Source organism: Oryx dammah, unplaced genomic scaffold (genome assembly GCF_014754425.2).
Source record: "Oryx dammah isolate SB20612 unplaced genomic scaffold, SCBI_Odam_1.1 HiC_scaffold_23, whole genome shotgun sequence".
Classification (NCBI taxonomy): domain Eukaryota; kingdom Metazoa; phylum Chordata; class Mammalia; order Artiodactyla; family Bovidae; genus Oryx; species Oryx dammah.
Window position 1 is genome coordinate 67,378,410 of NW_024070207.1, and position 25,632 is coordinate 67,404,041.

Sequence of the window (25,632 nt, forward strand, 5' to 3'; positions counted from 1 at the left end):
TATAGCGGTGGTGGTGGAAGGGGCGGGGATGTCGGGCACTTTCTCTGGTTGAGCGGAGAAGCTACTCTCTAAATGCGATGCCGGTTTTCTCGTTATGATGGCCTCTGTTGCTCTGGAGCACGGACCCTAGGGCCCGCTGGCTCAGTAGTTGTGGCCTGGGGCTTAGCTGCCCTCGCAGCATGTGGAATATTCCCAGACGGGGTAAGATCAAACCATGTCCCCTGCATTGGCAGGCGATTTCTTAAGCATTGGACCACCAGTGAAGCCCGGTCGATTTCAAAGACTTCTAAAAAAATCTGAGGAGAAAATATCCTGTTTTAGTAACCTTAGACCATCTCCAACACTGAAAAACCGCAATGCTTCATAACTGCGCAGGCGCGTTTAAAGAGCCTACACCCGCCATCTTTACGTTTAACGAAAGGGGTGGGCCATCATCCCTAGCGGACCAATGTAAAACCTCCAGATTATCGTTTTTGTATTGGCTAACGGAGACCAATTAGAAGTGAGCCGTCTTTTAGCGGGCGTTTGGCAGTACAGCGTCGTGACGTTTTGTGAGGGGACTACCGACAGGGCTGAGCTGGGCCAATGAGAAGGGGAAAGTGGGCTGGTTTGCCTGTTCTCACGCCCAACCAACCCTCAGACCCAGCCCTAGGAAAGTTTCCCTTCTAGGCGGGAGAGAAGGCGAACATGGCAGCGCGTTGGTGGCGTTGGTGTGTGTCTGCAGTCATGGCGGTGGCACTGCTGCTCGTTTTCGGGGTTCCCTCAGCCTCTGCCCAGAGAAAGAAGGAGGTGAGGACGCTGTTTCCAGCAACACGGGCTTTTCCGAGCGAGAGGGGCTTGAGAGAATCTGTTTTTTTCTTCCCGATCCCTTTCCCCGTCAGTTCTGTGTCTTTGGTGGCTTCAGTTCTGCCGTTTTTAGAATTGTGGGGTTCGCAAGAGAAGAAACCGTAACACTTTTTCTTCTGGGATTGTCGAGTCTGATAGTGATGCGGAGTAGGTGACAGCCTGGCTTCTGTAGGCCTGTAGATAAACAAAACGAGTTTTGACACTTCTTTGAATATGGGCCCCATCAGGTGGTGGAGGGAAGTTCGACTTTAGGTTCAAGGGGTAGAATATCTGACTCTGCTGTCAATAGATGTAACTTCTTTTAGACATGTAGAACTATATTATATAGCATTTTTCACTTCAGGAATGAGAGGATTAAACAGAAGAGCGGAGCTATGCCAAGTTTATTTCATTGTCCAAAAAATTGATTGAAAGCAATTTCAGTTCAGTTGCTCAGTCCTGTCCGAATCTTTGTGACCCCATGGACTGTAGCACGCCAGGCTTCCCTGTCCATCACCAACTCCCGGAGCTTACTCAAACTCATGTTCATAGATTTGGTGATGCTATCCAACTATCTCATCCTTTGTCGTCCCCTTCTCCTCCTGCCTTCAATCTTTCCCAGCATCAGGATTTTTTCCATTGAGTCAGTTCTTCGCATCAGGTGGCCAAAGTATTGGAGTTTCAGCTTTAGCGTCAGTCCTTCCAATATTCAGGACTGATTTGCTTTAGGATGGACTGGTTGGATCTCCTTGCCGTCCAAGGGACTCTCAAGAGTCTTCTCCAAAACCACAGTTCAAAAGCATCAATTCTTCTGGGCTCAGCTTTCTTTATTTACCGGAGTGAAGTTCTTAACCCATTTTCAACCATTTACCAAATATCAAGCGTGCCAGCCATTGTTCTGGGAACTTAGTATACATAAGTGAACAAAACTAAGGTCCCTCCTTGTGGAATTTACTGGCTTTGACAAGTGGAGGATATACAATGTTCTTTACTCACTGTTAAGCAATCCAAGGTGAGGATTTTTAACATTATTGTTTTGAAACATTTGTGACTTAGAGCCGTTTGCTCTTAAGAGCTTTACAAATTACTGGCAATTGTTTATGCGCTCTAATTTTATAAATGAGGAAACCTAAGTCCTAAGCTTACACGATTAACCGTTGAAGAACGAAGACTAAGATCTTTGGTTAGTCTTATGCTATTTCCTGTACATTTTGCGCTTCCTTTTGTACACAATACCTGTGTGTTCGTGCCTCCTAAGTCGCTTTAGTCGTGTCTGACTCTTTGTGACCCCATGGACTGTAGCCCACCAGGCTCCTCTGTCCGTGGAATTCTCCAGGCAGGAATACTGGAGTGGGTTGCCATGCCCTCCTCCAGGGGGTCTTCCCCACCCAGGTATTGGACCCCTCATCTAACATGCACTTTAAAAATGCTATTTTATCGGCTCAGATGCTTGTCAACTTGAGCTGAATTTTAAAAGAACCTGCCTTCTCTGTTGCTGAATATTTGTCCTATTCCATAAAAAAAGGTAGCATATTAAAACGAGTTACTTATTAGATTGGCAAAAAGTGAAGTTAAACATATACAGTATACAAAGTGTACAAAATGAGCAAGCACCTATACTGGAACTAGAAATCGATGGGCTTTTTAAGGAGGATTCCAAGTTATTTTTTACATGGAAAACAAGATGTAGAGCAATACAGAGTTTTATATTCTGGAGACCTTTTATGTTAAAAAAAAACAACTACAAGTTAGGTATACATAGAAAGAAACCTTTGTAAGAATATAGAACAGTGACTACCTCTGGATATTTGGGATTGTTCATTAGGGGAAGACTTTAACTTTTTGCCTTGTATGCTGGTATTGTCTAAACTTCTACAACCGCCACTTACCCTTTTTAAGTAAAAAAGTGTAGATTTTTAATAACTAGTATTTCTACTAATTAAATTATTTATTCATTTAACCTCTCACTAAACTAGCAGGGGATAAAGTACTTTTAAAAGGGATCAGCAATGAATTGTGCACTTTAAAATTGTTAACACAGTAGATTTTATATTATGTGAATTTTATCTCAATAAAATACTTTAAGGAATCAGATTCCAACTCCCCTCTCACCATGCCCACTGTTTAAGACTGTTATGCTCTTGCAAATTTATTGCCATAACTGTCTAACTGATCATCCTTGAACTCATCCTTCATAGTGTTGCCAGAGATGGTAAGGAGGAAACCTGAAAACCAGAAGGTTAAAAAAATGTATTTTGCAAAGTATAAAAGAACTTACATAATCTGTTTCTTCGCAGACTCATCTCAATTCAAGCTCCTCCCTATACTGGCTGCAAGTCATGTGGGATCTTAGTTCCCTGACCAGGGATCAAACCTGGGCCCCATGAGTGAAAGCACTGAATCCAAACCTATGGGCTGCCAGGGAATTCCCTGGGAAAGAGTCAATGCATGAAGCATACCGAAACATTAAAAAATGGTCTTAATAATGCTAGGATGGCAGATAAAGTTTTCCCTCCATTTACTCCGTTTTCAAAATATTGTGTAAAATTTTAAAGAGCCTATATGTTAATGCAATCCAGGTGATCTTTAGCCAGTTACTCTGAGTCTCATTTTCCTTAAAGTAGAATGGGAAAATGCCTATTTCTTTTCATATTGTGAAAATTAAAGGAGATGGGGCCTGTAAAATGCCAAATATATCTGGCATGTAGACAACATTAGATGAATATTATAAAATAAAATTGTGTTTCTCTGCCGTATACATTTTTTAGAAATTTATTTGGCTGTGTTGGGTCTTAGTTGTGGCCTGTGGGATCTCCATTGTGTTATGTGGGATCTTTCATTGAGGCAAATGGACTCTCTAGTTGTGGACTCTCTAGCTGGCTCAGTAGTTGTGGCACATGGGGCCAGTTGCTCCACAGCATGTAGGGTCTTAGTTCCCCAACCAGGGATTGAACCCACATCCCCTCCATTGCAAGGTGTACTCTTAGTCACTGGACCACCGGGGAAATCCCAATATAAAATATTTTTCAATTGATCTTTTTGTGTCAAGATTTTATGAAGATTATTCAGAAAATAAAATTATCTGCATATTTTGACAAGTCAGGCAATACTGAAAAAACTTCTATATTCTCTGACATTGCTTTGAGAACTGATACATAAAAATGTCACATGCACAAAACCCCAGCAATTACTTAGAAAATATACTGCAATTTCTTATATTCCTAAAAGATTCATCATACTTGATTATTACTAACAGAATTAGAGATATTAATTGACTTCCTGTTAGCGGGATTATTTTGTGGCCATACTAATTTACGTGTTTCAAGAGGAGAGAAAGACTTTAAGCTTATTACTTAACTTTGTTGGTATTATATTTTGATTGTGAATATTATCAGTCTTCTTTTTGTTTTATTTGAGTACTTGAAAGTAATGTACTCCGAGAAGGGGAGAAATAAATCTAGTGTTTTTTCATAGTAAACTTGAATAAATATATCCAGTGCACATTTTAAAACTGGATGGATATATTTTCTCAAATGTTTTTTTTTTTAAACAATTAGTGGAAAAAGTATTTGAAATAAAGTTGGTTCCAAATCAATTATTACTTTGAGTTGCTGAGTCAGTTGATAAATCTCTTACCTTCATGTACTATCATCCTTGGAAAGTGTGTTTCTTACTAATAACTTTAAAGGATTAAAAGGTAAGTAGAAGGACCTGAAGGGTGCAGGTGACATTTTAACTGTTTACGTTTTAAACATATATATGTGTGTGTATATATATATTTTTTTCTTTTCTTTTTCTTTTTTTGCTGTACTGAGTCTTCGTTGCTGCTTGGACTTTTTCTCAAGTTGTGGAGAGTGGGGGCTACTCTCTAGTTGTGGTGTGTGGGCTTGTCATTGCAGTGGCTTCTCTTTATAGAGCACAGGCTCTAGGGTGCACAGGCTTCAGTAGTTGTGGCAAGTGGACTCAGTAGTTACAGCTCCCGGACTCTAGAGCACAAGCTCGATAACTGTGGTGCACAGGCTTAGGTGCTCCCTGGCATGTGGGATCTTACCAGACCAGAGATCAAACCCATGCCTCCTGCATTGGCAGGGTGGATTTTTTACCACTGAGCCACTAGGAAATCCCCTTAACCCTTTACTTTTGATTATTATGACTTTGTAAGATAAAGGAATATCTAGAGAGTGATTAGTGGGACTTAATGTAGAGGCTATAGGAAAATGAAACTTTTGTTTCTGAGCCATAGCCTTCAGAAACAAAGGGCTCTTAACAATGGATGAGAAGCACCGCTAAATAAGAAGTTTCTTCATTACTAGAGATTTACTCCAATGAAGAAAACTTTTAACTCAAATATTAAGAAAAGAGAAATTATTTTATAAAATCAGAAAAGACGAGAGGAGTAGTAAAAGAAGTGTCTAGGAATTATTAAGGCATTATATGTGTTATACTTGAGTTATCTTGAATATATCACATTCTTCAACCATTTCAGAAACGTGGAGGTTTATTTTTAGGAATGGTGTATTTTTTCCTGTTGTTTATAACTTAAATTGCTTAATGCTTATTTAATTTCTGTATATAATTGCATAGAAATTATATAACATGGAATCCTTGCTCATAATAATTTTTTAAATATAAATTTATTTATTTTAATTGGAGGCTAATTACAGGCTAAATTCTTTTAGCCTGTAAAAGAATTTCTCTTTTCTTTACAATATTGTAGTGGTTTTGCCATACATCAACATGAATCTGCCATGGGTGTACATGTGTTCCCCATCATGAAACCCCCTCCCACCTCCCTCCCCATCCCATCCCTCGGGGTCATGCCAGTGCACCAGCCCTGAGCACCCTGTATCATGCATCGAACCTGGACTGGTGATTCATTTCACATATGATAATAAACATGTTTCAATGCCATTCTCCCAAATCATCCCACCCTCACCCTCTCCCACAGAGTCCAAAAGACTGTTCTATACATCTGTGTCTCTTTGCTGTCTCGCATATAGGGTTATCGTTACCATCTTTCTAAATTCCATATGTATGCGTTAGTATACTGTATTGGTGTTTTTCTTTCTGGCTTACTTCACTCTGTATAATTGGCTCCAGTTTTATCCACCTCATTAGAACTGATTCAAATGTATTCTTTTCAATGGGCTGAGTAATATTCCATTGTGTATATGTACCACAGCTTTCTTATCCATTCATCTGCTGATAGACATCTAGGTTGCTTCCATGTCCTGTCTATTATAAACAGTGCTGTGATGAACACTGGGGTACATGTGTCTTTGAATTCTGGTTTCCTTGGTGTGTATTCCCAGTAGTGGGATTGCTGGGTCATATGGCAATTCTATTTCCAGTTTTTTAAGGAATCTCCACACTGTTCTCCATAATGGCTGTACCAGCTTGCATTCCCACCAACAGTGTAAGAGGGTTCCCTTTTCTCCACACCCTCTCCAGCATTTATTGCTTGTAGACTTTTGGATAGAGGCCATTCTGACCAGCGTGAGATGGTACCTCATTGTGGTTTTGATTTGCATTTTTCTGATAATGAGAGATGTTGAGCATCTTTTCATGTGTTTGTTAGTCATCCGTATGTCTTCTTTGGAGAAATGTCTATTTAGTTCTTTGGCCCATTTTTTGATTGGGTCGCTTATTTTTCTGGAATTGAGCTGCAGGAGTTGCTTGTATATTTTTGAGATTAGTTGTTTGTCAGTTGCTTCATTTGCTATTATTTTCTCCCATTCTGAAGGCTGTCTTTTCTTCAACTTGCTTATAGTTTCCTTTGTTGTGCAGAAGCTTTTAACTTTAATTAGGTCCCATTTGTTTATTTTTGCTTTTATTGCCAATATTCTGGGAGGTGGGTCATAGAGGATCCTGCTGTGATTTATGTCAGAGAGTGTTTTGCCTATGTTTTCCTCTAGGAGTTTTATAGTTTCTGGTCTTATGTTTAGATTTTCAATCCATTTTGAGTGTGTTTTAGTGTATGGTGTTAGAAAGTGTTCTAGTTTGAGTCTTTTACAGGTGGTTGACCAGTTTTCCCAGCACCACTGGGAAAGAGATTGTTAAAGAGATTGTCTTCTCTCCATTGTATATTCTTGCCTCCTTTGTCAAAGATAAGGTGTCCATAGGTGCATGGATTTATCTCTGGGCTTTCTATTTTGTTCCATTGATCTATATTTCTGTCTTTGTGCCAGTACCATACTGTCTTGATGACTTGCTCATAAGAATTAAAATGTAGAACAGCAGTATTGAAACTTGAGTGCATACAAAATCACTTTGGGTTTATGTTAAAACTCCATATTCTTGGAATCCACCAGAAGCTTAAGAACCGCCCCTTCCCCCAGAAAGAAAATGGGAAATCACAGCCTTGATTAAAGACTTAAAGGCATCAGAGATGGTAAGTGATGTAGTATCTCAGCCCTTAATGCCAGTTAAAAAAAAAAAGACTAACAGGAACTGAAGTCTTATAGCAGCTTATTACCAGCTGATTGCAACTGTTGCTCCCAGACATTGTGACTGCAACTAAAGTGATTACATAGTCTGATGACAGGTGCTATACAGTCTTAGACATCACTAACACCTTCTTGTGCCATCTTACTGACATGTGAGGATCAAGGTCTGTTCATATTCAGGTAGCAAGGCTACCTGACCTGTTTATAGTCTCCCCTGCGAGTACCAAAGCTCTTCTGCCATTTGCTACTAGTTGGTGAGTCAGGATTTAGCATAAGTTCCTCTCCCTTTCCATGTTTAAAGCGTTCACTATATGGATGATGCCTTGTTGGCAAATAAAAGCCTCAGTTTCAGTGACTGATGGTGGTGTTATCTTACCCTAGAGGTAGCCAGGAGCAGTAACTGATAAACCCGACAAAATTCAGGGACCTGCTCACCAAGCAGTTTCTTAGAAGTAAGTGAATGGATTTATAACACTCAATTCATATTGGGTTCATGGAAAAACATCTGTGTTTTTGGCCCACCAAACCAGACAGGAAACCCAGCATGTTATTGGACAGACAGTATGTCTTACTCAGGCATGCTGCTAGGTCTTTTATATCAGCTAACCTGCTAATCAGCATCCTTTGAGTGGAGTTTATGTAGATCTACTGAATCAGATTTACTGGAGGATGAAACTTGAAATCTGCACTTTTAATAGGCTTCTTTACATTAGCCACACTTTGAGAAACACAGGCCTAGAAATTTTATTATCGATCGTGCTAAGGGCTTGCTCCAGGAAGTTTTTACTTACTTTTACTACCAAATCTTTCTTTTATGTTGTGTTCTGATCAGTAATTAATACAAATATTTTTGAATATATAATAAAATTATAAAAGCTTGAGTTGAGCTGTTAAAATCCTTTTCAGTTTAGAACAATGTTTCTCAATGAGGGAGTGAAGAATTTTACTTCCCAAGGATTACCTGGCAATGTATGGAGACATTTTTGGTTGGTGGTAGCTGGTGATGTTACAGACATCCAACAGGTAGAGGTCAGGGATGCTGCTTAGTAAGCAATGTGCCAGACAGCTCCCCACAACAATTACCTGGTCCAACATGTTAGTAAAGCGGTTATTGCTTGATTTAGAATGATCTGTTTGAATCCTAGCTTTGTGTCTTACTAACTGTGACACTTTGTCCAAGTTACTTAACCTCTCTGATCCTGTTTACTCAACATTTAAATGAAATAAAAATAGAGTATTTAACCTCATTGTGTTGTTGTAGGGATTTGTAACCCCATAGATTGTAGCCCCCCAGGCTCCTCTGTCCATGGAATTCTCCAGGCAAGAATACTGGAGTGGTGGGTAGCCATTCCCTTCTCCAGAAGATCTTCCCAACCTAGGGATGGAATCTGGGTCTCCTGCATAGCAAGCAGATTCTTTACTTGTCTGAGCCACCAGGGAAGCCTCCCATTGAATTGAATATTCATTCTGTAAGAAGAGAAGTTGCTGCCTGTCACATACATGGAAGGCATTCCAAATAGTAGCTTCTATTTTCTCAATAAAACCAATTCAAGATGGGCTTACCATCTTGAGACATATTAAAATTTTAAAGGTTAGATCATTGTGAATAAGGATTATAACTTTTAATTATCATGCTCCGAGCTATGTTTATGTACTTTTTTTTGTAAAAGTTTAAAACTAGTTCATATATTGTTGTGATCTGTCTTCAGTTCATTTGTCAAAAATGAACTCAGAAAGTAATTAATTGCCTCTGTATTAAGCAGTGTTTTGAGGTGATAATCCCATTTTGTTGTTGTTGTTGTTGTTCAGTCGATGAGTTATGTCTGACTCTTTGGGAACCCATGGACTGCAGCATGCCAGGCTCCTCTGTCCTCCACTATCTCCCACAGTTTGCTCAAATTCATGTTGGTTGAGTCGGTGATGCTATCTAACCATCTTATCCTCTGTTGCCCTCTTTTCCTTTTGCCTTCAATCTTTCCCAGAATCAGGATCTCTTCCAGTGAGTAGGCTCTTTGCATCAGTTGGCAAAAGTATTGGAGTTTCAGCTTTGGCACCAGTCCTTCCAATGAATATTCAGGACTGATTTCCTTTAGGATTGACTGGTTTGATCTCCTTGCAGTCCAAGGATTCTCAAGAGTCTTCTCCAGCACCACAGTTCAAAAGCATCAATTCTTTGGCACTTGGCCTTATGGACCAACTCTCACAACCATACACGACTACTGGAAAAAAAACATAGCTTTGACCAGATGGACCTTTTTGGCAAAGTGATGTCTCTGCTTCTTAATACTGTCTAGGTTTTTCGTAATCTTCTTTCTAAGGAGCAAGCATCTTTTAATTTCATGGTGGCAATCACCATCTGCAGTGATTTGAGAGCCGAAGAAAATAAAATCTGTCACTGCCTCCACTTTTCCCCTTCTATTTGCCATGAAGTGATGGGACCAGATGCCATGATCTTAATTTTTTGAATGTTGAGTTCAAGGCAGCTTTTTCACTATTCTTTTACCCTCATCAAGAGGCTCTTTGGTTCATCTTTGTTTTCTGCCATTAGGGTGTTATCATCTGCATATCTGAGGTTGCTGATATTTCTCCTGGCAGTCTTGATTACAGCTTGTGATTAATCTAGTCCAGCATTTGGCATGATATATTCTGCATGTAACTTAAGTAAGCAGGGTGACAATATTCAGCCTTGACAAACTCCTTTTTCAATTTTGAAATAGTCAGTTTTTCCATGTCTGGTTCTAACTGTTGCTTCTTGACCGGCATACAGGTTTCTCGGGAGACATAAGGTGGTTTGGTATTCCTATCTCTTGAAGAATTTTCCACAGTTTGTTATGATATGATCCATACAGTCAAAGGCTTTAGTGTAGTCAGTGAAGCAGAACTAGATGTTTTTCTGGAATTCCTTTGCTTTCTCTATGATCCAATGAATGTTGGCAATTTGATCTCTGGTTCCTGTGTCTTTTTAAACCTAGCTTACATCTGGAAGTTTTCGGTTCACCTACTGTTGAAGCCTAGCTTGAACGATTTTGAGTATTACCTTGCTAGCATGTGAAATGAGTGCAATTGTATGCTAGTTGGAACATTCTTTGGCATTGTCCTTCTTTGGGATTAGAATGAAAACTGACCTTTTCCAGTCCTGTGGCCACTGATGAGTTTCCCAAATTTGCTGACATATTGAGTGTAGCACTTTCACAGGATCATCTTTTAGGATTTGAAATAGCTCAGCTGGAATTCCATCACCTCCACTAGCTTTGTTTGTACTAATTCTTCCTAAGGCCCACGTGACTTCACACTCCAGGTTGTCCATCTCCAGGTGAGTGACCACACCATCATGGTTATCTGGGTCATTAAGACCTTTCTTGTGTAGTTCTTCAGAGTTTTAAAGTGTTTGTAATTCCTTTGAACTAATCTCTTCTACTTGGTAAGTTACTTAGGAATTGTATGGCCAGATATCTGATCTCTCCAGTTATAAACAGAAAGAGGGATATCACAAAATTTTACACAGACCTATTTGAGATTTTGTTTAACAAGACTCCACCTGTTTATCACTAATTCAAAGCACATTTATTTGTTTTATTGGAATGATCATGTATTTATATGACTGAATAGAGATAGACTATATGAAACTATATCTGCTGTTGCTTTACTTTTTCTTTTCTAAAATAGCTCCAAATAGAATCTGTAGTTAAAGTTAATAAAATAGCCAAGTTATGTTTCAATTTGCTGGTAACTGTCAAATTTAATTTGAAATATAAAGAAATTGATGACTGCTTTAGAATATTGAATGTGTATTTTTAAACTGTGAACTAATATTGTTCTCTCAGCTAAGAGGATCATTAATTCTATATCAAATAACAATTCATTTGTTTTGAAAAACTGAGTTTAATCTATGCAGCCTTATTTTAAATCAAATATTCTGTTCTTGACAATTTTTCGTAACTAATTCTATTGTTGAACTAGACTCCACCACTTGTTCCTTATCCTGTCTGCCTTCTGTTTCACTTTCTTCTACTGTCTTTACCACTAACCTGTTTCCTTTTTTAAAAAAATTTAAGTATAGTCGATTTACAATGTTGTGTTTTAGGTGTACAGCAAATTCCTAATTTATCCCTCCCTCACAGCCTGTTTCCTTGGTATCATTCATTGTTCAACAAGTCTTGTTAATTATTTGTTATACCAGTCTTTTGAGAGTGTATATATTTCTCTGTGGGCTTGTTAAAGACTATATTCATTTTTCCACATGTGACATATTCATTTTGAGACTCCTACTGGAATTATCTTTTATCTGCTACCAAACTATTTTCATTAAAATTTATTTATTTATTTTTACTGTACTGGGTCTTCTCTAGTTGTGACAAGTGGGGATTACTTTCTCATTGTGGTATACAGGCTTCTCATTGCCCTGACTTCTCTTATGGAGCATGAACTCTAGGGTGCATAGTTTTCACTAGTTGTGGTGCATGGGTTTGCCCCATGGCATATGGAATCTTCCTGGACCAGGGGTCAAATTCAACTTGTGTCCCCTGCATGGGCAGGCAAATTTTTAACCACTGGACCGTCAGGGAAGTCCCAGCTGCAAAACTATCTTTCTATGCTATCTTTCTCTATTGTTCATAAACGTGTACTCAGGAAATAAATACTTTTTTCAGTATTGGTTGAATTCAGACATGCTTTAAAGGTCAGTCCAGTTGCTTACTTGTGTCCAATTCTTTGTGACCCCATGGACTGTAGCACACCAGGCTTCCCTGTCCATCACCAACTCCCAGAGCTTTCTCAAACTCATGTCCATCAAGTCAGTGATGCCATCTAACCCATCTCATTCTCTGTCATCCCCTTCTCCTCCTGCCTTCAATTATTCCCAGCATCAGGGTCCTTTCTGATGAGTCAGTTCTTCACATCAGGTGGCCAAAGTATTGGAGCTTCAGCTTCAGCATCTGTCCTTCCAATGAACATTCAGAACTGATTTCCTTTAGGATGGACTGGTTTTATCTCCTTGCAGCCCAAGGGACTCTCAAGAGTCTTCTCCAACACCACAGTTCAAAAGCATCAATTCTTCAGCGTTCAGCTTTCTTTATGGTCTAACTCTCACATGCATACATGACAACTCGAAAAACCATAGCTTTGACTAGATGGACCTCTGTCGGCAAAGTAATGTCTCTGCTTTTTAATATGCTGAAGTGACTTAGCAGGCATACAGTGATATCTGTCTTTCAAAGAGTGCTGTTTCTCTATTAGATTCCTGATCTACTTTCAAAGTGAAAAGGCACATCCTAACATCTGTTCTTTGATGATTGAGTTTAATGGGAAGGAATTGTTTTTACAGTTTGAATGCCAGTGCCCTGGCCAAAGTTTAGTGTAAATAATGGGAAATGTAATTGGTCAGATGCTTCTGAATAGTGCACCACTCCACGATTTACCAACCATTAACAAACATACCCCTGTCTTGTAAAGAACAAAACCATCAATTAGCATTAACCTTGCACTGAGATTCTTGTCTTCTGCACTTCTTTTTTATCTTTTCCCTTCTTAATACTTTTGCAAAGTTTGAACATAAAGGTAGAGGTGAGAGGAATGATAAATGAATATGATTGCATTTATTTCAAACTGAAATTCTCATTGACTAACCATGCTTCTTTTCCATTGCCTCATGATGACTAACTTATAAAAAGAAACAAACAAAATTTAGCTCTTTCTTTGTATGGACATACATTTTCATTTCTCTGAGATGTATGTTTGGGAATGCAGTTGCTGGATTATATGGTTAGTTCCCTGATAGCTCTGTTGGTAAAGAATCCACCTGCAATGCAGGAGACCCTGGTTCGATTCCTGGGTTGGGAAGTTCCTCTGGAGAAGGCATAGGCTACCCACTCCAGTTTTCTTGGGCTTCCCTTGTGGCTCAGTTGGTAAAGAATCCATCTGCAATGCAGGAGACCTGGGTTCGATCCCTGGGTTGGGATGATCCCATGGAGAAGGAAATGGCTACCCACTCCAGTATTCTGGCCTGGAAAAATCCATGGATTGTATAGTCCATGGGGTCGCAAAGAGTCGGACACGACTGAGCGACTTTCACTTTCACAGGTCACTTGCTTAATTTTTTAAAGAAACTGCCAAACTCTTTTTCAAAGACTCTACCATGGTATATTCCTACCACCAATGTAGGAGAGGCCCAGTTTCTCTGCATCCTTGCCAGCATTTGGTATTGTGACTATATTTTATTTTCGCCACAGATATGTATTGATGGCTCATTGTGCCCTTAATTTGCATTTCAGTAATGACTGATGTTGAACATCTTTTTGTGTGTTTATTTGTCATCTGTAGATCATCTTTGATGAAGTCTCTTGATGTCTTGTCTATTTTGTTTGTTTTTCTGAATTTTGATGGTTTTAAAATATATTCAAACTACTAATCTGTTTTAGGTGTGTAGTTTCAAAATATTTTCTCCCACTCTATAGCTTGTCTTCATATCCTCCTTACAGGGTCTTTCACAGAGCAAAAGTTTTTAATTTTGATGAGGTCGTTTATCTTTGTTTTTTCTTTTTTGAATCATGCTTTTGTTGTCAGCTTAAGAGCTCTTTGCCTACTCATTGATCCTGAATATTTTCTCCTAATTTTTAATACTTTTCATTTTTACATTTAATTTTGTGATCCATTTTTAAACTAATTTTGTATAAGGTGTGAAGTTCTGTTTGAGGTTCTTACTTTTGACTATGGATATCCAGTTGTTTCAGTACTGTTTATTGAAAAGGCTGGGTTGATCTTGCACCTTTGGCTATAATTGTGTAGGTCTATTTCAAGGTCTTATTTCTGTTCCATTGATCTATGTATCTATCCTTTTATCAGTATCACCCTGCCTTGCTACTGAAGCTGAATAATAAGCCTTAAAATTAGATAGAGTAGCTCTTCCCACTTGCTTTGGAATCATTGGCCAATGAAAATTTTTATGATTTTATCTTATTTTATTTATTAGGAAATAAGTCATGCACATAAAAATGTAGTATATGTTTAAATCTCATCATGAAATAATATAATTTTAAGAATAATAATCATCATCAGGCCCAAGTACAAAATTTAATTTTTAGTTCTCTTATATTTTTTATGTACCTCTGCTTATTAGCTTGGTTTTCAGTTGCCTAGTTAAAAAAAACTTTAAATTCCAAGTTGAGAGTATTAATGGCATTCTTTATCTTTTTTTTAGATGGTGTTGTCTGAAAAGGTTAGTCAACTGATGGAATGGACCAATAAAAGGCCTGTAATAAGAATGAATGGAGACAAGTTCCGTCGCCTTGTTAAAGCCCCACCGAGAAACTACTCCGTTATTGTCATGTTCACTGCTCTCCAACTTCATAGACAATGTGTCGTGTGCAAGTATGAACTTTAAACTACACTTTAAAAATTAAAAAACTCGAAAGATTTTACCCATTTTTCAATCCCAGAAGAATGAGTTTAGTTCAGTGGGTACATAAACAATGAATGTGTATACCTTACTTAGTGTGTCTGTAGTAATACATAATGTGCTGTGCTTAGTTGCTAAGTCATGTCCAGCTCTTTGTGACCCCATGAATTGCAGCCCATCAGGCTCCCCTGTCCATGGGGATTCTCCAGGCAAGAATACTGGAGTGGGTTGCCATCCCCTTCTCTCTAACATATAATAGTACTACTCTTTTATAGTCTTTTTTTTTAAGGTTTTGTTTATTTATTCATTTTGGCTGCACTGGGTCTTCATTGCAGCACGCCAGCTTTTCTCTATTTGTGGTGTGCAGGCTTGGTAGCCCTGAAGCATGTAGCATCTTAGTTCCTTGACCAGGGATTGAACCTGCCTCCCCTGCATTGGACGGGAGATTCTCAAGCACTGGACCACCAGGGAAGTCCCCAGTCTTTGTCCATATTAGTGGGGGAGGGACAAAAAGCAAGGAAAAAGTATCATGGTAACGATCATAGAAATAACAGAAAATCTAAAAATCATAAATTGATATCAACTTCTATAAATGCATGTCGACAGCATTGATGTAGTACTTTTGTGCTCTTGTTTTATGACAACAGTCCCAGAAGTTACGTAAAACAAATCTTTCATTTTTGGAAGAAACAGTTTCCAGTGTCTTAAATGCTATACTGAAAGCTAGAGATATTTATTAATGCAATAATGGTGACTGCATCCAAAATTTGGAATTACAGGAGAACTTTTTAAGAAAAAGATTCATGATGTAGAGGTATTTCTTTTTTTCTAGATTATTTTGTAGTAATTTTAAACCTTAGAAATGCAGTCTAATCTCACTTAAACTTTCATCAAACAATGCTTAGTTGATTTGATTTTACTATTTCTGAATGCTTTTAGGAAAAAAGGTATTTCTCTCAACAAAGACATTATAGATAATTAAAAATAGTGGATACTAAAAAATAAAATAGCTTTTGCTTTTTGTTATTCATTTACTTATATTTTTAGATCATATGTGTGGCCTGGGAAATCACCTTAAAGAAATTATACAGCTACCCTGTGAAAAACTAGTAAAATCTTGAGAGGTTTTTCCAAATTCTGATAGCCTGAGCCCATGTGAAGGAATAGACAGCCTTCTTTCAGAATAATGTGTTAACGCTTCCCCAAGCCTTTATAACACTTCTTAAAAGATTTCCTCCCCAGAGGTAGGAGATAGGCCAGATATTTGGTCGCAGAGTGCTGTTCTTTTTCAGGCATGGGATTATGCTGAATATAAATTGAAAATAGGTAGAAGAAGGAAAAAGAATAGTATTAACTATGAATAAACTTAAACTCTGCAATTACTCATAATTCAGTCAGTTTACTCGTTGGCAATCATGAGTATACAAAAATGTCAGAAAACAAAGTCCTTCATAATTATGCATTAAATGCAAATTAATGGAATTCTTAATGTTTTTAATAGTATCTTTTTACAAGACCAAATTTTAAATTAGCTCACATTTTCCTAAATTCATTCAAATAACTAAAATTAAGTAACAGTAATTAGTATAACACTATGTAGTTGGTGCTCTTAGGATGAGAAGTATAAGAGTGCTTGATCCCAGAGTGCTGTTCACTCTTATCATCTGGCTAGGGAAATGAGTTCCACATATGAAAATTTAGCTGTCAGTATGAGACAGTTTATGATTAAGTACTAAATGAACTGTGTACATAATAAATGCTATAAAATTTCAGGAAGGACATAACAGGAATGGTTAGGTTTGGCCTAATAGAGAAGGTAGGACTTGTACTAGGGCTAGACAGATCAGATTTACATGGTGGTAGGATATTCTGTTTAGAAGTAATGATCTGTGGAAAGGTACAGAGATAGGAGTAAAGTGCTGGAATTAAGAGATCCTGTTTGAGATTGAGTAATACCAACCTAGACAGAGGCATTAGAAGGCAGAGAGGTTACTTTGCTAACAAAGATCCATTTAGTCAAGGCTATGGTTTTTCCAGTAGTCATGTGTGGATGTGAGAGTTGGACCATAAAGAAAGCTGAGCACCAAAGAATTGATGCTTTTGAACTGTGGTGTTGGAGAAGACTCTTGAGAGTCCCTTGGACTGCAAGGAGATCCAACCAGTCCATCCTAAAGGAAATCAGTCCTGAATATTCACTGGAAGGACTGATGCTGAAGCTGAAGCTCCAATACTTTGGCCACCTGATGCAAAGGACTGAGTCATTTGAAAAGACCCTGATGCTGGGAAAGATTGAAGGTGGGAGGAGAAGGGGATGACAGAAGGTGAGATGGTTGTATGGCATCACTGACTCAATGGACATGAATTTGAGTCAACTCCGGGAGTTGGTGATGGACAGGAATGCCTAGTGTGCTGCAGTCCATGGGGTCGCAAAGAGTTGGACATGACTGAGCAACTGAACTGACTGAAGGTTGTGTAAAAGCTAGATGAATTATTTGGAAATAGATAATAAAGAACCTTGAATAACCAGTGAAAGAGCTTGGAGATTGTGTTCTGAAAGTAATAAAAAAGCACCAATGGTTTCTGAGAAGAGGAAGAGTATCAAGAAAGTAGTTATTTAGAAAGATTGACATATATTGCAGTGCTTAAGGATTGGAGGAGGAGAAAGTAAAGAATTTTAATATTCAAATGTCAGATATTAAAGATCTAACTTTAGGTGACAGCAATGAAAATAAATGTGGAGGGATAGAATTAAAAGATAATCACACCCTGGAGAAGGAAATGGCTATGCACTCTGATATCTTGCCTGGGAAATCTCATGGACAGCGGAGCCTGGCAGGCTACAGTCCATGGAGTCGCAAAGAGTCAGACATGACTTAGCGACTAAAACAACAAACAACAATTGGAAACTGTAGAATAAACTTTAAGGTTTATTTCACAATCATGTAAATTCCATTTTGAGGGGGAAAGCTATTTTCTTATCTATTAGAATTCGGTGAAAATATTTTTTCTTATACTGTTACTCATCTCTTCACTTAATCTAATATTATGATTCCTATTTACACTCCTTAATCTTGCAGTTAACTTGTAACTGTCATTGCCTGTTGTTAGTGTTACCATATTTATGAAGTGAAAATGTATGATACTATTAAATTCAAATTTAAGATAAACCAAAAAAAGATAATCACAGATGAAAAAATGTCAGATCTTAGAATTAAAAGCATATGGGAAATCAGGGAAAAGTAAAATATAGCTTGAGCTTTCAACTGATCTCAATTCTTTGTCTTTGAACTCTTAGAAGTAATTTAGCCTATTAAAAATTGTAGCTAGATTTTTTCCAGTGAATTTAGAAGGAGCTTTTTGATAAGAAACAGGCACAAAGTATGAAGCAGAGTCAGATAATCACTAGTTCTTGTTGAAATCCCCAACTCTTGATATAAGATTTCTCTTATGCCAAAACAGTGGCAATGTTTTCCAAGGTTTGTCCTAACCCTATCAACAGAGCCTGACTTTCACTAGATTGTTTTTAAAAATATTTTATATGTTATCTTTACAAATCCAATTGCATCCAGGCAAGCTGATGAAGAATTCCAGATCCTTGCAAACTCCTGGCGATATTCCAGTGCATTTACCAACAGGATATTTTTTGCTATGGTGGATTTTGATGAAGGCTCTGATGTATTTCAGATGGTAAGTTATTTGGTTATTCTGTTAAATAGAAATAGGAAAACTATATATAATGTGGAATACCTCTTTTTCAATGGCTGCAAGAAGTTAAATAGGACTTGTCTTGTGTAAGATCTACAGTAGTTAGTGAAATAAAGGCTGAACTTAAGCTAAACATGAAATATGGTGGTAAATACTAACTTATTAGAATATGGAAATTGGGTAGAAATCATGTAAACTTACATATATATATTTTTTTCGTGGTAAAATATAATAAAAAATGTACCACTTTGTTTTTAAGTGAACAATTTATCAAGTAACTTTTTGATTCAGAACAAGAATCCCACTATTGTGTAATAGTGGCAAAAATACACAGAAGAACTGTCCAAAAAAGACCTTCACAACCTGGATAATCACGATGGGGTGATCACTCATCTAGAGCCAGACATCCTGGAATGTGAAGTCAAGTGGGCCTTAGAAAGTATCACTATGAACAAAGCTAGTGGAGGTAATGGCATTTCTGTTGAGCTATTTCAGATCCTGAAAGATGATGCTGTGAAAGTGCTGCACTCAATATGCCAGCACATTTGGAAAACTCAGCAGTGGCCACAGGACTGGAAAAGGTCAGTTTTCATTCCAATCCCAAAGAAAGGCAATGCCAAAGAATGCTCAAACTACCGCACAATTGCACTCATCTCACACGCTAGTAAAGTAATACTCAAAATTCTCCAAGCCAGGCTTCAGCAATACGTGAACCGTGAACTTCCTGATGTTCAAGCTGGTTTTAGAAAAAGCAGAGGAACCAGAGATCAAATTGCCAACATCCTCTGGATCATGGAAAAGGCAAGAGAGTTCCAGAAAAACATCTATTTCTGCTTTATTGACTATGCCAAAGCCTTTGACTGTGTGGATCACAATAAACTGTGGAAAATTCTGAAAGAGATGGGAATACCAGACCACCTGACCTGCCTCTTGAGAAATCTGTATGCAGGCCAGGAAGCAACAGTTAGAACTGGACATGGAACAACAGACTGGTTCCAGATAGGAAAAGGAGTACGTCAAGGCTGTATAAGGACACCCGAAGAACGTAACTTATTTGCAGACTACATCATGAGAAACGCTGGACTGGAAGAAACACAAGCTGGAATCAAGATTGCCAGGAGAAATATCAATAACCTCAGATATGCAGATGACATCACCCTTATGGCAGAAAGTGAAGAGGAACTAAAAAACCTCTTGATGCAAGTGAAAGAGGAGAGTGAAAAAGTTGGCTTAAAGCTCAACATTCAGAAAACGAAGATCATGGCATCCGGTCCCATCACTTCATGGGAAATAGATGGGGAAACAGTGGAAAGAGTGTCAGACTTTATCTTTTTGGGCTCCAAAATCACTGCAGATGGTGATTGCAGCCATGAAATTAAAAGACACTTACTCCTTGGAAGGAAAGCTATGATCAACCTAGATAGCATATTCAAAAGCAGAGACATTACTTTGCCGACTAAGGTCCGTCTAGTCAAGGCTATGGTTTTTCCTGTGGTCATGTATAGATGTGAGAGTTGGACTGTGAAGAAGGCTGAGCGCCGAAGAATTGATGCTTTTGAACTGTGGTGTTGGAGAAGACTCTTGAGAGTCCCTTGGACTGCAAGGAGATCTAACCAGTCCATTCTGAAGGAGATCAGCCCTGGGTGTTCTTTGGAAGGAATGATGCTAAAGCTGAAACTGCAGTACTTTGGCCACCTCATGTGAAGAGTTGACTCACTGGAAAAGACTTTGATGCTGGGAGGGATTGGGGGCAGGAGGAGAAGGGGACGACAGAGGATGAGATGGCTGGATGGCATCACTGACTCGATGGACGTGAATCTGAGTGAATTCCGGGAGTTGGTGATGGACAGGGAGGCCTGGCGTTCTACGATTCATGCGGTCGCAAAGAGTCGGACATGACTGAGCGACTGAACTGACTGATAGTGTAATACTGTAGTTCTTGGTAAGAGCTAGGTACTTGCCTTTAACTTCTTGTGGCTTGTCTTAGTGAAAAGGGTCCTTCTTGTTCAACACTTACCTTTTTCCTGTGCCCTATATCCCATACCACTGGCTCTATCAATCATGACCTCTCTTACCTGTGTTTTTTTAAATTAAAACTATTCTTTGAGGAGCTTATGGTTCACAGCAAAATTGAGAGGTAGATACAAAGGTTTCATGTTATGTCTTAGGCCCCTGCACATGAATAGCCTCTCCATTATCAACATTCCCCCACCAGAATGGTATGTTGTTACAGTTGGTGAACCTCCATTAACACATCATAATCACCCAATGTGCATAGGTTATATAGTAGTTCACTCTTGGTCTTGTACATTCTGCTGATTTGGACAAATGTATAGTGAGATGTATCCATCAATATGTATTCATAAATAGTATTTTCACTGCCCTAAAATTCTCTGTACTCTACTAATTCCTCCCTCCACACTAACCCTTGGTAATCACTGATATTTTAGCTGTCTCCACAGTTTTGCCTTTTCCAGAATGTCATATACTTGGAATCATACAGTATGTAGACTTTTCAGATTGACTTCTTTCACTTAGTAATATGAATGTAAAGTTCCTCCATGTATTTTCATGGCTTGATAGCGCATTTCTTTTAAGAGCTAAATAATATCCCATTGTCTGGATATACCAGATTTTGTTTATTCATTCATGTACTGAAGAAATCTTGGTTGCTTCCAAGTTTTAGCAGTTATGAATAAAACTGTTATAAACACCTGTATGCAGGTTTTTATGTAGACACAAGTTTTAACTCCTTTGCATAAATACCAAGGAGCACAGTTGCTGGATCATATAGTATATTAAGGGCTTCCCTTGTAGCTCAGTTGGTAAAGAATCTGCCTGCAATGCAGGAGACCTGAGTTCAATTCCTGGAGAAGGAAACGGCGACCCACTCCACTATTCTTGCCTGGAGAATCCCCTGGACAGGGGAGCCTGGCAGGTTACATACAATCTATGGGGTCACAAGAGTCAGACATGACTGAGCAACTAAGCACAGCACACACATAGTATGTTAAGTTTTGTAAGAAACTTCCAGACCATCTTCCAAATTGGGTGTACCATTTTGCATTCCCAAGTGCTGTGAACGAAAGTTCCTGTTGCTCCACTTCCTCATTAGCACTTGGTGTTATCAGTGTTCTGCATTTTGACCTTTCTAATTCCCAGGTAGCTGAGGTAGCTCATGCAGGAAACGTGGGTTTGATTCTTGGGTCAGGAAGATCCCCTGAAGAAGGGAATGACAACCCATTCTAGTATTCTTGCCTGGGAAATCCCAGGGACAGTGGAGCCAGACAGGCTGCAGTCCATGAGATCGCAAAGTTGGACACGACTTAGCAACTAAAACAACAACAGTTGTATAGCAGTATCTCATTGTTGTAATCTGCATTTCTTTGATGACATATAATGTGGAGTATCTTTTCAACTGCTCATTTGCCATCTGTGTATCTTTGGTGAAATGTCTGTTAAGGTCTTAGGCCTATTGTTTATTTATTTATTTTTGGCTATGTTGGGTTTTCATTGCTAAACATGGACTTTCTCCAGTTGCAGTGCTTGAGGGCTATTCTCTAGTTGTGGTGTACAGGCTTCTTATTTGCAGTGGCTCCTGTTTTTGTAAAGCATGGAATCTAAGGCACTCAGGCTTCTGTAGTTGTGGTTGGAGGGCCCCAGAATGCAGGCTCAGTAGTTGTGGTGCACAGGGTTTATTCTTCCATGACATGTGGAATCTTTTTGGACCTGGCATTGAACCTCTGTCCCCTGCTTTGGCAGACAGATTCTTTACCACTGGACCACCAGGTGTCCCCCATTTTAAAAATTGGATTGTTTGATCTCCTTGTTGAGTTTTAAGCCTATGCCTTGTCATCTCAATCTCTTACTTTTTGTCTTTTGCACAGCAAAAGCTTGTAAATTTAATGAAGTACAACTTATCAGTTTTTTCTGTCATACATTGTGTCTTTGATGTTGTATCTAAAAAATCATCACTATATCTGACGTCATCTAGATTTTCTACTATGTTATCTCTTAGGAGCTTTATGTTTTGTCTTTTACTAAGGCCTTTGATCCATTTTGAGTTATTTTCTTTTTTCTGTTCTTGACCATGCTTTGCAGCATGTGGGATCTTATTCCCCAACCAGGGATTCAACCCATGTCTCCTGCATTGGAAGTGCAGAGTCCTAACCACTGGACTGCCAGGAAAGTCCCATTTTGAGTTATTTTTTGTGAACAGGATAAGGTCTGTGTCTAGGTTTTGTGGGGTTTTTTGGTCTGTTTTTTTTTTTTTTTTTTTTTGCTCATGGATATCTAGTTAACACCATTTGTTAAAACTATACTTTCTCCATGTAATTGCTTTTTCTCTTTTGTTGACAATCAGATGACTATATGTGGTTCTACTTCTGGGCTTTTTATTCTGTTCCTTTGGATACCACACTGTTTTGATTGTTGTTGTTCAGTTGCTAAGTCAAGTCGCACTCTTTGCGACCCCATGAACTGCAGCACACCAGGCTTCCCTGTCTTCACTGTCTCCTGGAGTTTGCTCATTTCTGTCATTCATTTCACTTATATATAGGTACATACGCACATACAGTTGAATACATTGCTGCTATTATTTTGAACGAACTGTTAAGTGTTAGTTAATTAAGAATAAGAAAAACAAGTTTTTATTTTACCTTCACTTATTCCCTCTTAATTAAGAATAAGAAAAACAAGTTTTTATTTTACCTTCACTTATTCCCTTTTCAGTCCCTTTCTTTCTTTATGTAGATTCAAGTTTCCAACCTACCTTATTTCCCTTCACTCTAAAGAACTTCTTTTAACATTTATTGCAAGGGATTCCCTCAAGCTTTGTTTGTCTGAAAGTCTTTATTTCTCCTTCACTTTTTGGGGGAAGAAGTTTATTTTTTAAATTTTTAACTGTGCTAGGTCTTCATTGCAGCGCACAGGCTCTTTGTTGGGGTGTGCAGGCTTTCTCCAGTCACAGTGTGAGACGGCTTCTCTAGTTGTGGCACATGGGCTTTAGAGTGTACAGGTTCAGTAGTTGCTGCACACAGGCTTAGTTGCCCCGCAGCATGTGGGATCTTAGTTTCCCGACTAGGGATTGAACCTGGATCCCATGCATTGGAACGTGGATTCTTAATCACTGGCCCACCAGGGAAGTCCCTCTCTTTCACTTTTGAAGAATAATTTCACAGAGTATTTTTTTCTCTCAACACTTCAACTATTTCACTCTACTTTCTTCCTGTTTGCATGGTTTCTGAAAAGAAGTTGGATGTAATTCTTATCTCTCTTACTTTATGGGTAAAGCATTTTATTCCTCTGACTTCTTTAAGACTTTTTTCTTTATCTCTGATTTCTTTGAGTTAAATTATATGCACGTGTATAATGTTATTGGCATTTATCCACTACTTATTCTTAGAGCTTTCTGAATCTGTGATTTAGAGTCTGATGTTACTTTGGGAAATTTCTCAGTCATTAATATTTCTTCTGTTCCTTTCTCTTTCTTCTGGTATTCCCATTATGTATATGTTACACCTTTTGTATACCCACAGTCCCTGGATATTCTGTTTTGTTTTTGTCTTTGTTTTCTTTACTTTTCAGTTTTAAAGGATTCTATTGATAGCTCCTCTAGCTCAGAGATTCCTCAGCCATGTCCTGTATACTGAGTCCATCAAAGGCATTCTTCATTTCTGTTACAGTGGTTTTCATCTCTGCTATTTCTTTTTGGTTCTTTTTAGGATTTCTATCTCTCATGTTATTCATCTATTTTTGCTTGCTGTCTACTTTATCCTTCAGCCCTAGAGTTGCTTGACAGTCCTTCTTAGAGTATACTTACTTATGGACAGAGCCAGTATCTTGTAGCTATTAGTGCTAAGCACATAATAGATGTTCAAGTAAATGTCAAACAAATGGCTTAATGTTCCATTTTACGGTATGTTACTGTGCTAGTCATATTCTAGTCTCACATAGTGCCATAAATCAAAATCGGTGTATTCATAAAACATGCTGCAACCTAAAAGAGGAGTGCATTTAGGCTTTTTTAGACCAAAGGAAACAGTTTTTAGAGTTTAAGAAATTGCTTTCTCATTCTCTACTATTCAAGCAAGGATTGTTTTGGAAATTAAAAATTGTAATTTCATTTATTTTACCAAGATACACATAAAGTTTTCTTCTACATCAAACACCTTTTAATATCAATGTCCATTTTAGAGCTATATTTAGAGTTAGTGGTATAAGGATGGTAGTGTGTCCATCTGTGGAATAAATTCAAATCTTTCTCCAAAGAATATTGTTATATGCCACAGCATACAAAAGCCATGCATGGATAAAAAGTGATAAGCTACCAAAAACCGTACATCTTATTTTGGCTCTTTAACATCTAAGGATTGTCAAAGCCTATAAGATTTAAAAATAAATTTTAATTGTGAGAAAATATGTGTGTGTGCATGCTAAGTTGCTTTAGTCATGTGTGGCTCTTTGTGATCCTATGGACTATAGCCATCAGGCTCCTCTGTCCACGGGATTCTCCAGGCAAGAATACTGGAGTGGGTTGCCATGTCCTCCAGGGGATCTTCCCAACCCAGAGATTGAACCTGCATCTCTTGTATCTCTGGTATTGGCAGGCAGGTTCTTTACCACTAGTGCTGAAATGTACTATCTTAACCATTCTTGAATGTAGTTCAGTAGTATTTAGTACATTCACATTTCTGTATAACCAGTCTCCAGAACTCTTTTCACCTTGTACAATGAAACTGAAACTCTTTACACATCAAATAACTCTTTATTCCCTTTCCCCCCAGCCCTTGGAAACTATCATTCTGCTTTCTATCTCAGTGAATTTGACTGATGTCAGTACCTCATATAAGTGGAATCATACATACTTGTCTTTTTGTGACTGTCTTATTTCACTTAGTGTACTGTCCGCGAAGTTGATCCATGTTGTTGCATGCATCCAAATTGTCTTGCTTTTGGGACTTCCCTAATGTGTCTCAGGTACTTCCCCAGTGGCTAAGACTCCACGCCCCCAACGCAGGGAGACTGAGTTTGATCCCTGGTTGGTAAAGTAGATCTCACATGCCACAACTAAAACCCAGAGCAGCCAAATAAATAAATAAATATTTAAAAAATTTTTTTCCTTGCTTTGAAAGGCTGAATAATGTTGCATTGTATGCATATACCACATTTTATTTATTCATTCATCTGTTGATGGACACTTGGATTGCTTCCACCTTTTAGCTATTGTGAATAATGCTGCTATCAACATAGGTATGCAGATAT

At 38.3% G+C, this 25,632-nt stretch overlaps 1 protein-coding gene across 1 annotated transcript in view; it reads left to right on the forward strand.

Annotated features, from left to right (window-relative positions):
- Positions 1–530: 530 nt before the first annotated feature.
- Positions 531–25,632, forward strand: part of MAGT1 (magnesium transporter 1) — a 48,200-nt gene continuing 23,098 nt past the window's right edge. Inside the window, exons 1-3 of the mRNA XM_040265656.1 lie at positions 531–789; positions 14,467–14,636; positions 18,234–18,351. Of these exons, the coding sequence (XP_040121590.1) occupies positions 688–789; positions 14,467–14,636; positions 18,234–18,351 (390 nt within the window). The 5' untranslated portion in view covers positions 531–687. The remainder of the gene's footprint in view (positions 790–14,466; positions 14,637–18,233; positions 18,352–25,632) is intronic.